Here is a 12,841-nt window from a genome sequence, read left to right as displayed (position 1 = left end):
ACAGGAAAGGCTTCACCAGGTACAATTGTCCTTTCTGTATGACCTTCATTAAAAACTTCAAAGCGACCTTCAATATGACCTTCTCCATGTTTTACAGGTTGAGCTGGAATACAAGAACCCTGGCAGCCAGGACCGTTTACCCGGTGGTAAGATGCCTCAGCTGTGGGGGCAGTCTCTGTACATCCTGGGATGTCTCATCAGGGAGGGCTTCACCAGGTTCAATTGTCCTCCCTATATGACCTTCATTGTAACCTTCAGAGTGACCTTCAATATGACCTTCTCAATGTTTTTACAGGTCGAGCTTAAATACAAGAACCCAGGCAGCCAAGACCGTTTACCCAGTGGTAAGATGCCTCAGCTGTGGGGGCAGTCCCTGTACATCCTAGGATGTCTCCTCAGGAAAGGCTTCACCGGGTTCAATTGTCTTCCCTATATGACCTTCATAGTGACCTTCAATATGACCTTCTTTGTGTTTGACAGGTTGAGCTGGAATACAAGAACCCTGGCAGCCAGGACCGTTAACCCGGTGGTAAGATGCCTCAGCTGTGGGGGCAGTCCTTGTACATCCTTGGCTGTCTCCCTATATGACCTTTATTATGACCTTCAGAGTGACTGTCAATATGACCTTCTCCATGTTTTACAGGTTGAGCTGGAATACAAGAACCCTAGCAGCCAGGACCGTTTACCCGGTGGTAAGATGCCTCAGCTGTGGGGACAGTCCCTGTACATCCTGGGCTGTCTCCTCAGGGAAGGCTTCACCAGGTCCACCCTTTATGACCTTCATTATAACCTTCAGAGTGACCTTCAATATGACCTTCTCCATGTTTTACAGGTTGAGCTGGAATACAAGAACCCTAGCAGCCAGGACCGTTTACCCGGTGGTAAGATGCCTCAGCTGTGGGGGCAGTCCCTGTACATCCTGGGCTGTTTCCTTAGGGAAGGCTTCACCAGGTTCAATTGTCCTTCCTCTATGACCTTCATTATGACCTTCAGAGTGACCTTCAATATGACCTTCTCCGTGTTTTACAGGTTGAGCTGGAATACAAGAACCCTGGCAGCCAGGACCGTTTACCCGGTGGTAAGATGCCTCAGCTGTGGGGGCAGTCCCTGTACATCCTGGGCTGTCTCCTCAGGGAAGGTTTCATAGCACCGGGTGAGATTGACCCCCTCAACAGACGACTCTCTACGGAACCCAAACCGGATCTTGTCATTCAAGGTATGGTGGAACAGTCGACAAGAATCATGCAAAGCATATCCTAACGCCTATCTGCACTAGTTTGGCCAGGAGGGATTAGACCTCCTTGTGTGGTCACTGGCAGGTGGTTATCTCATCAAATCAGCTCTCAATTAACATAAGAAAAATGGGATCTTGGGGGACCAAAGGGTACCGCTTAGGCATTGTTGGCTATATAGAGGCACAAGTAGCTACAAGTAGTGCAGTCCCTCTTTAAAAGACCCTACTGTCCACTCTCAGCATATGTTACATACACTTGTTATAAGCCAAAGCAAAAGAGTTGAAAGTCTTCTTTATTTAGGGCATTTTATGCAGAGCAGTTTCTTGGAGCACAAGTCCTCATGATTTGTTGGTAACCTTTGCTTTAAATTAACCATGAGAACTTCTAAAACAATATGAGACAAAATGTTTTGGTGTGTAGGTTAGGATTAGCTGCAATTCAACACTTGCTTTGTATAAGACTAGAGTATGAGATAATTCAGTGTGTTTTGAATAGTGCTGAGAATCAAATGATGAAATGATTTATATTGAGTGTCTGTGTGTTTTGTAGACCTTGCATGTAGTACCTGGTATTGTATTTGTATTGTAGCCTTGCAGCTTAGTACATCTGTATGAGCATTAAGAGGTCACATGTACTTTTCATTACATATCATATCAATTGTATGACATGGATCTAATTCGATTTTTAGTTCAGGTATCCTATTTTGATTCATGTGTGAGGTCTAATACTCTTGATATTACTCATGATGACATGTATGTCTGACTAACATAATGCCTTCCTTTGTCACTGATGAAAACTTACAGGTGAAAGGGGTTGTGCATGTTTTTCATTTACCTGTGAGCTGTTTTGGCATGTCTAAACTTGGAACCACTTTTTTTGTCCTTCCTAAAATCTTCAGTTGCATTATTGGCCGAAGATAATTACATTCAGGAAAAGATGAAAGAACACGGCATCCAGATCCAGACGGTAGCAGAGGTCGCTCCTATCAAAATACGTCCTGCGAAGGCGCTGTGCAATATAACAAGACTCATGGGTGAGTAATTGAAGTACAGCCAGGTCAAGTGCATTTATGCTTGTATGCATGATCAATTATGTAATTGTTATTGAACACCTGTTATATATTTGATACAATCAGACTGTCTATATTTTTATGTTTGCTCATTTTATTATCTAGAATTTGATTATTCCAAGTGATGGACATTTTACTATTGATACTCATATGAATATTTAAATTCTTCATGTCCTTTTATGTATTCTTACATATTTTTGATACATACCAGTACCAGTAGTGTTATATATTATATAGAGGAAATATGGTATAAAGTTTCTGTGATTATGCTGTGGTCATCTAATTATGAATCTTTACCAGAGAGATTGTATGGCTATTAAGTAAAGCATTATGGTGGTCTACATATATGTTATGCCAGGCATTCATAATAAGATGTTGTAATACATGTCCTTTACTCATGAATTCCACTTTCTTTAGCTTACATGGGTGAACACATGATTTGTTATGACTTTTTTGGACAAGTATTAATTGAACTAATGTCCTTTGGCAAGACATTGATCTACATTTGCCACACTCAACCCAGGTGATGTAAATGGGTACCTGGCAGGAATTAATTCCTTGAAATGCTGGAGCGCTGTATAAAGGGCTGCTAGGCTAAAGCCAGGGTAATGATAAATGTGCCTCGGAATAGAATTATCTAGATACATGGCGCTATAGAAATGCCTATTATTATTATTATTGAATGGATTTACTTCATATATGTAGGTCACAATGATAAACTTGGATTATCTGGAAACGTGAAGAAAGAAGTGGGTATCCTTAGCACCAGTAAACTCTACGCAATCCATGAAAAAATCATAGCTTTTCTACCACAGGTAAGTTATTAATCCCCTTAGTACCACACACTCACTCATCATACACAGAATATAGATTAAGTTACTGAAAGGAGCCTTTATAATTAGTGTTTTCTTGATTGTATAATGCTGGTCAAAGCTAGGTTCATTCAATTTTTCCTCATGTTTAGGATATGCTTCATAGCATTTAAAAATCCCTGAAACATATTCATTTTAGTTATATATTTTTTGTTAGTGCACACACATATGAATCATGTATTTTCTTTTTAAATATGCAATATTGGATAGCATTAAAACTAAAAAACTTTACATGACTGTGTAGTTGCCACCCATGATGCAGACTTACAGGGCTAAAAGACTACAAAGCAACTCGTAAGAGGGCATCACGCCTCCAATATAAGTAGATCTGTCATTTTACCCTTTCATACCGGTACATGTATATATATATATATATCTATAATTTCCATGGAACCATTGTTCTTCAGTTGACCAGTACTTTTTTATATATATATATATATTTTTTTTTCCTCTCATCGTGCTTCAGTTCTTGGACCATCATCAGTTCTACCTTGCCCTTGACAATGACCTTCTAGCCAGCATCTGTATGAATGACATGTCCTATCTCAGGTATAACTGGAGAGAGCTGGGTCGACCAACCATGTGCATAGAGGTCAGGCACAGCATGATGGGTAGGTCAAGACCAATTCAGGAGATTGCTGACATCTTGGCCCAAATTCACAAAGGAGGTTTAAATTTAACCCATGGTTTAAATCTTCATTTACATAAACCATGGTATAAAATCAGCGCAAAATAAGCGCGACCCAAGTCAGAGGTCCAATATTAGACCATGGGTTATGTAAATGAGGGTTTAAACGATGGGTTAAATTTAAACCTCCTTTGTGAACTTAGGCCCTTGTGTCTCAGTCATGCTTTTTTAGTTTTTCAAGCCAATCCCATGTCTTCTGTATGAAAAGCATATGCCATATCTATGGTTTTGTCCGATATATATGCACACTTATTATTATCAAGGGGTAGTAAACCTTAAAAGAGACATATTTTGCTATATTAGGGTATGTAGGTTTTCTTTTGAAGCTTGATGTTGCATTTTTATAGCTATTCACTATTATAATTGAATTTCCAGTATACAGCTCTGTCTCTTTGAAATAATAACACTGTTATAAAAAGAAATACATGTATTTGATTTGGTTTATATATTCTAATGTTAGAACTTTGCAATTTTTTTAGTTTTTGTTCATGATATTTCATAAAGGCCTATAAAGATGCAGATGCCAATATTTCAAAACCATTTGAATTCTGTAATTTTTAAGATATCTGTATGATTCATATATTTTCCTCTTACAGGTTATATATATTCTTTAGTCCCCCCCCCCCCTTTGCACCCTCTACTTTCCCTCAATTTTATTTTCCTGTTTTTCATTTGTGATCTTTTCATTATCTCCCCCCATCTCCTCTTTCTTGACCCCTTGCAGAAGATGATGATGTCCAGAGAGCCATGATCAACATCTTTCAAAAGTTTCAATCTGGATATGTGAACGGTGTTCAGGTCCAGTTGAGGAATCTATCTGACATCATCAATACATCATGCATAGAGAAACTGAGCTATCTGGAGGGCTTTTCCACCTCAGGTATGTAAACTTGTATTTAGTACTAGATAACTAGAATATATGATGTGTTTGACATGCTTTTTAGTGCTTTGATTGGCTATCATACCAGCAGAATACCGCAATTATGTGGTATATTTTTTAGATCTACCTGAAAATTATCATTTTTTAAATGATAGTGTTCCCTCTTCTTTCACATTTCCTTGGTAATCATACAATCGCTCAAGGTTTCATTTTGTCAAGGGTGAAGGAGACATGTTTAGGTTGTAAATGGGGTTTGAGGTTAATTTCAATTTTTGGTTTAGGGTACGGGTTAGGTGAAGCTACGGTCACAAAGGTTCGTACGAACAATTATTTCGTACAAATCTTCCTGTTTTTCCATTGTCTTCCCAAATTTCCATTATCTGAAAATCGTTCGTACGGCGTTCGTAGCAGTTCGTAACGGTATTTGTGACCGAGGCTTTAAGGGTTATGTTCAGTGTTGGGTCTAGGGTTGAAGTTAGAAATTTGGTATAAAAAAAAATAACAAATCTGTGGTTCCCTCAGGTTTATGCTATCTTATCTAATTTTTCTGCAATCTTATTTTTCAATCTCTTTGACGCGCTCTGTCTGTTTCTCTCTGCATGTATCAGATTACTAACATTCTATTATTATCATTCTTTATGACTACTTTCCAGGTTCAGAACTCTCTCAGGCCCTAGAGCCATCCAGCGACTCCTCTGTCCCCGAGCCTTGCCTACGAGGTGCAAAGCAATTAGACCCCACCGCCTCCCACCACCATCACCACGGCAACCACCATGACCTTCAACAGCATCTGCACATCCTGCACCAGGAGCAACTCCAGCAGTCCTCCGATGAAGATGAAGGAGGGATTCACCTCTTGACCTCGACCCCGATAGAGATTCCACGATCATCATCTATTCACACGCTGGATAAGGGCACGGGAGATAACCCCCGGTCCTCCTCCCGTTTCCATGGCATCGTCCAAAGAACAAGGTCCATCTACATAGAAGAGAGCTCCGCTAATCCAGGTTAGTCAAAACGAAACATACATAATCTATATCCTTGTTCGGCATGTTGAATTTTAAACCCAGGGCACACTATACGATCTGACAGCGATCTGATTTTGGAATAAGTTGCAATACGTTTGATATGAACATTCAAGCTTCTAAACTTTAATGATTGATGATTTGAATAGTCATATAATTAATGAAATTAATATTTCAATTGATTTCAAGCTTCCTTGGAGGAGGAATAGGTAAATCTGCTCAGATTCGTAATGATGTCATACCAGTAGTGTGATTGTATACAATTTGATGCCAATTCATGTTTTAATCTAAATAGAAGGCTTAAATGCACTGATGTTCTGGTTGTTAGTATTCTTATCATTATTTAGAACCTACATCAGGAAGATGATGTTTCTTGAGATTTCTATATCTATATAATTTGCTATTTCTTTGAAAATCTGATCGCAGGAAGATCATATAGCGTTTGGTGGGCTTTAGGGAGAAATTAGGCTTTAAAACAATTTTCAAACAAAACACAAAGGGAAAAGCATGCTCTTTTTTGTATTTTTTAATAGACCAGTTCACAAATGATGATGATATAACTACTGATGTATGCAACTATATTTTAATTATAACAGGTAAATACAGTTTTTCATTACATGATTTATAGGGGAAAAGCATTTTTGACTACATTTGTAGACTGGTCATTTTGTTACAAAAGTATTACGGTACTTTTTAAATGCAGTGTTCAGTATTGACCGTTTCTTATTTGCCTTGTTAGGCAACATAGAGGAAATATATACTTGCTGTAAAAAAAAAACATATATAGTTTTCACCATTGCTTTCATAGGGAACTATCAAGTTCAAAATGTAAGAACTGCATTTCGCTTGTATGATGTACACAAAACTCTTTCTAATTGTCTTAACTAGAGACAAAGTATAGGTGATCAAGGCAAGACCTTAGTATCACCATGATTTGCTTTTCTCCTTTTAGGCACAGTAGACCCAGGAGGATTAATAATATTTATTAATCGCTAATCATAATGATAAATCAAATATATTTTTGCAATACAATAATTTTGTGTAAATGTTTTCAATGAAAGTGCTTATATATATATATATATATATATATATACATATTTATCTACGTCTTGTGTTGTCCAGTCCTTCTTAATTTTATATTATATTTGTATTTGCAACAAATTATACATGTGCTTCCCATTAATACAGTCGTGCGCTTGGTTTAAATGTCTTTGAATCTCTATATGAAGGCTCTTGTATAATCATATATTCTCAATGAAAAACTCTCATTTAGGCTTTTGAAAATAGTGTCATTTATACATCTGGACAGAAACTGAATAATTGACTTTGGTTAATTAAGGCTTGTGATGAATTCAATGCAAAGAGATAAATCTAGAACTTGTAGATTTCTAATCATCCTTCCTTCTGCATGCTCTTATAGGCATCCTATCTCCTATAGGATCGTATGGTAAGATCAGTTCTTTTTTCTAAGAATGATTTGAAGCAAACATCAAATTGAGCAATAAATTTGTTGTCCATTGCATTCATATGTCATATCTGCCATGCTATTGAACAATGGGTAAGATGTGTGTCCGCATTACCAATGCCCATGGTTACTGCACCCAGTATGCTAAGGAAGTCATTCTGGGAATTACAGCTTAAAGCCCGTCAGTACAAGTTTGGCCAGGGGGGATTAGACCTCCCTGCATGGTCACTGACCGGTGGTTATCTCATCAAATCACTGAGCTCTCACTTAACATAAGAAAAAAGGATCATGGGGGACCAACAGGTACCGCTAATGCATTGTTTGCCATATAGAGGGCGCAAGTAGCTACAAGTAGTACAGTGGGGCTTTAAGAGTTCCATCCAGGGGATTCAGAGGAGCTGCCAAATTTAACATATTTTGATACTGAAATCAAGCAAGATTAATGAAATGAGCAATTGCATTCTTGGGTATTCTCACAAACTGATCACACAAAACATTTTTCATAGAGTAAGGCACGATTTGCCACCAATCAAAACTCACTCATTTTGATGCAATATTTCTTGACATTTTGCAAATCTTCATCGTGAAATTCAAGTTCTCATTCATCCATCAAGTTAAATATAATTTTTGTTGTAGTGCTTCTTGATAGATCTACATCCACATCCACCTTTGCCATGTTTAAATAATTTGCTTCAAGATCTAGGATTTTAGACCAAAATCAATATGTTTGTAGATGTACAGTATCTGTGTTTTAGCATCTATAGTGATTGTGATTTTAGTAGATTTTAGTCTCTGTGATCACCTCATGTCCAATTTGAGCAAAAGTGGTGGGTAATATTTTCCAACTTTTGTTTTAATTTCTCTCCATTGAATGATAACACCTGTGTAGTACTCTATTCATGTTAAAAAGGAGCTGGTCGGTTGAAAATGATTTCAAAATTTACTTTTTAGGTTTATTTTTAGAAAGGGTTATCAATTTAGGGTAACATGTAGTTAGTATCAATCATTGGTTTAAGGAGAGTCCATCCTGGGGCTAGAAGCTACATCGCTGAGATACTCTGAAAATTTATTTTAAACAATATTTTCTCTTGTAAAGAATGTGAAACTAAAATAATTCAAATCCATAAGAAGTTTACCAATGCTCTGGCAACTCAATATGCTGCTGCTGTAGTACTTATCACTAACTGTATATAGGAAATTGTATGTTTTTGTTGTATGCAATGAGCGCATAAAATATGAATGTAAATGAAAGTTGCATCAGTTGTGTTTATAAGCTTTCCTGTTATTGGTATTCCAACACTCTATGTGCTTCTCCACGACCACTAGATACACGGCCGCTCATGTACCTTTTGAATCGCAAGGCCTCCATTCACTTTAACATGCCCTCCATACGTCATGTGGAGTCCCCCACGCTCACCCACATCAGAGAGCAGTTCATTGAGCAACAAAAGCAACAAGAACAAGAGCACCATCATCATCAGCATCATCCTAAGCTTAAGCGGGAAGGCAGCGTGGAGTCATACACGACCCCGTATACGACCTCCTTGCTACGAGAAGGTAACACGATCGAGGAGGATGACGATGAAGTGTTTGACTCGTCCCCTACTCTGGTATTAGACCTTCCTGATAAAAGCTCCTCTCCCACCACCAGCAGCAGCAGCAGCTGCAGCAGCGGTATGATTTCGCTATTAAAAGAAACAAACTCATTCTTACCAAATTCCATTTGTCTGCAGTGTAATACTAATAGCTAGGAGTCAATTGGTTTAGGCTGCATCTTGCATTTGGAGGGGGGAGGGGGCATTTTCATACTCATAATTTTCTCTTTTTAGAGTGCCTCTGAGGGTTCAGATTTTATTCATTACAAAGGAGTATTCATCAAAAATCCATAAAATATCATTATGCATGATTTCTTGGATTTTTAATTTGTTTTTTACATGGAGAAGGGAATTCTGCATTTCCCACGATCTTTATTTTTTAAATAATTCTACCCAATTTGAGTAGCAACTTTGTGTTTAGTATCAATAATAAAATCAAATTGTAAAATAGCGAAAATTTTGCATTGCTGTTTAGATGTACATTCCATTTTCACATTGGTTGCAAAAATTCATTATCCTATGAGATGCCTCTAGTAACCCAATATCCAATAATCTAGAATAAAATGCAGTGAGGGGGGGGGGGGGGGGGGGATGTTGAACTGATCAAATATATCTAAGGCAATTTTAATCTCACTTTAACAAAAACAATATCATTTTAAAATGATCCCGCAACATGTAGTTGCACATAGAATAAGATTAGATCGCCAATAGAGCATGGACAAATATTAATATTAAGTGTTAGAGGATTCTTAAACACTGAATAGTGACTAATAGCTGAATTGTTTTCAAATTAATCATGGATGCTTTGCAGTTTTATTGACTGTGTAATCGCATGAAGCCAGATTTAGCAAAACGTTGACAACTTTTCCATTCTTTTTAGTTCAAATTTTGATGATCAATTGAGTTTGTTTGCATATTTGGTTTCTGACACCCCTATATTTTTTTTCTTCCAATTTTTCTTTCAATTTCTTTTGGAAATTTTTTCAAGGTAAACATGTAATACTATGTTTATGCAGTGTACTCATTTTATCTTCCTATTTTTTGCAATATGATTTATATTTTATGAATATTACTTGTACTATTTTAGTAAATAATTATCATGTAAAAAGTCTTTGTAAAAGTAAAAGAAAATGTCTTTAAATATTTTATACCAATTAATTTGTTAAGGACCATCCTTAAGAATCATAAAATTGGGGGATAAGGCAATTGTTACAGCTTAATTGGTATTGTATTTGTGAGCATGCAGATTGATGTGCTTCTGCTCCCTCCTCCCCCTCTCTCTCCGCCTCTTCTCTCCCCGCCCTCTCTTTCTTTCTCTCTCTCTCCCTCTCACTCTATCATGTCTCTCTCCCCTCCCTCCACCCCCTCTCTCCTCCCTCCACCCTCTCTCTCTCTCTCTCTCTCTCTCTTCCTCCCTCTCTCTGTCTTTGTCTTTGTCTCTCTTCATCTTTATTTCTGTCTCTTTTTCTCCTATTCTTTTTTTAACTCTGTTTCAGTTCCTCTTAATCTCTCTCCACTGTATAAAAGTAGGAGCATAAAGTGAATTAGTAGTGGGGGTTACTGACTCTCACAGGTTTTGTAATTGCAGAATGTGCAGTGTCTTAAATGCTTCCTGTTATCAATGGCAGCTATTAAATGGCTGAGTGCGTAGTTAGGCCTTGCCTTCACTCTATCTCTGTCCGCAAGTGTGCTATCTGGAGACCACAGCCTTTTTGGCAATCTCTCAAAGCGTTTTAATTTGGGACTTTTTGATAAGTTTAAACAAGCCTAGCGTCCTCCTAGTTGCACCCTTTCACTTTGAGAACCTGGATTATATGGTCGCACTTTTGTATCCTCTGTCACTGGTCTGTAGATTGGTATTACTTTGTTGAATTTGACAATGTTGGACAATGCAATGCATTAAAACTTAAAGCGCACAGTAACTGATGTAGCCCCTCTCTTTTGGAAGTTGTAGCAGTCCAGTGCACTTAGCTATGCACCTGTATGAAAGATTTTAATTATCTTTCGATAATTTCCTGATGTAGTTTCTAGCTAAAAGTGTATGTGTATAGATGTTAGAATCACAATTCCAGAGTATTGCACACCTCCAGTAGTGTGTATTAGATGTATATACCGCATATGAAGATTCTAGGCCTGTGATTGGTCAAAACCCCAATTCCCTACTGACTGCTGGGCAGTATAGCAAAAGATATTAAGCGAGCATAGTTCTACTTACAATGTACAATGCTAGGATGCAATGGTTATGCATGAAGTCAACAATCGATACACACAGTGAAACTCTACAAAAAAATAGATTTTGACAGGCATATTTTGTTGAAATATTTATTTTTAGAGAATTGACACAGGGATGCGGTATATAAAAAAAATATTGACTACTTATTCTCCAGGTCATGTTTAAGACTATATCACCTCTGTGATTTTGAGACTGCACTACACCCCTCAAATTCGTCTCAGGTCACAATGCAGTTTCGAGATCACCTTTGGCAATAGTTTTAACCGTGTCCCTCAAAGCGTTCAATATTTGTATATTAGATAATAGTTAGTTCCTCCGTCCTGCAATTTTTAAAAGCACACTTACTATCACCCAAGATATATTGCATGTGCTGTAACAGGTGTAAATTATAATTAGTATTATAACCAATTATCACAATATTTAATGTAACATCTTTAAGTAATAGTACACTGTTCATTTTTAATTTAATTTGCTTTTGATATGAATATTGTAACTACATGTACAGAAATGGCTTCTGTGATACTCACATTTTTTATAGCAGTAACCTGAAATTTAATATCTTGCACAGATTGCAAAGCATGCATATCTTTACAGATTATCGGCTTCTGATCTGGGCCCGTTATACAAAACTTGTTATTAATAACCAGTTACAGTAATTGATATAAGCTGCAGAAATCATTGTATTTGATTGGCTGAGAGCAAAATTGTTATAAGATTTCAGCCTTTGTTACTGATAGCAAGTTTTGTGAAATGGGGTCCTGGTGAAGACTCATTCCTAAAAGTTGTTCTGCTTCAAGCTTGCTTGCTTGCAGATTGATACACCCACAAACAATGATGCTTGCTTGTATACAAGTATGGTAGCATATCAATATAGGCAATGGTTGTAAATAATGACAATTTGATGCATGTTTCTCTATATAGTGTATTAAAAAATAAATATATTTAAAAGAATTGTAGTTATGATCAACTTATGTTTTTAATTTTCAGCTGATACACAATTTGGTGATGGTCTTGTATACCTAATACGGGTGTTCACTGATGTGTCTTTGGAGATGGAAGAACAATATTTTCAATTTGTTCTGTCTGTTTAATATTATATCTAATCTCTACAGGGTCCTGGTGTGTGTACTATGTTTGTGTGTGCGTTTGTTTTGTTTTATTTTGTTTATTTCTGTTCTTTTCAAGTGCATGATTTTGATTTTCATCTACAGATATAAGCTGTGCTACTGTTATGCTCATTGCGACATTTTACATTAGAAAAAAAGATTCAAATAGCTAATATAAATTTCATGTTTTTAAAGGAAAGTAGCAAGTATTAAAAAAAAAATGTACACAAAAATTTCACCTTTCACCCTTCCGACAATCTCTGTTTTATTGTCATAGAAACCTGTTCTCTTTATTGCTGGAGCAATTTCATTGTTTTAGTCCAATATTTTAGAAGAAACAGATTCCCACTTCATCCTATTGATAGAACAATCAAGGTATTTAATACTAGATAGTTTTTATTCATATCATCATGTATTCATGCTAGCATTGTCAGAAAGTAGAAATTTATTTCATCTCCATCGCTATGCTCCAATATTTCAGATGATACAGACTCGCGTGAAACTGTCTTTGAGAATACCGGCATTGAAATTCCGCTCTCGTCATCTCCGGGTAAATTTCACCTGCGTCCAGACGCTGATGGGTCGTTTGGCTCTCCTATGAAGAGGACACCATCTTGGTTCGAGTACAAGGAGGTTAGTTTTACCTGAAAAGATGGGAATACCCTGTATGACA

At 37.0% G+C, this 12,841-nt stretch overlaps 1 protein-coding gene across 1 annotated transcript in view; it reads left to right on the top strand.

Moving 5' to 3' along the window:
* The window catches only part of LOC115922171 (phosphorylase b kinase regulatory subunit alpha, liver isoform-like), a 51,586-nt gene that overhangs the window by 13,708 nt on the left and 25,037 nt on the right, over positions 1 to 12,841 (top strand). Inside the window, exons 9-15 of the mRNA XM_030980467.1 lie at positions 1,030 to 1,216; positions 2,134 to 2,268; positions 3,010 to 3,119; positions 3,643 to 3,787; positions 4,589 to 4,744; positions 5,398 to 5,751; positions 12,650 to 12,801. Of these exons, the coding sequence (XP_030836327.1) occupies positions 1,030 to 1,216; positions 2,134 to 2,268; positions 3,010 to 3,119; positions 3,643 to 3,787; positions 4,589 to 4,744; positions 5,398 to 5,751; positions 12,650 to 12,801 (1,239 nt within the window). The remainder of the gene's footprint in view (positions 1 to 1,029; positions 1,217 to 2,133; positions 2,269 to 3,009; positions 3,120 to 3,642; positions 3,788 to 4,588; positions 4,745 to 5,397; positions 5,752 to 12,649; positions 12,802 to 12,841) is intronic.

Source organism: Strongylocentrotus purpuratus, unplaced genomic scaffold (genome assembly GCF_000002235.5).
Source record: "Strongylocentrotus purpuratus isolate Spur 01 unplaced genomic scaffold, Spur_5.0 spur5_scaffold_11, whole genome shotgun sequence".
Lineage (NCBI taxonomy): Eukaryota > Metazoa > Echinodermata > Echinoidea > Camarodonta > Strongylocentrotidae > Strongylocentrotus > Strongylocentrotus purpuratus.
Note: the sequence above shows the minus strand (reverse complement) of the source record. Positions and strands in the feature narration are given on the sequence as shown.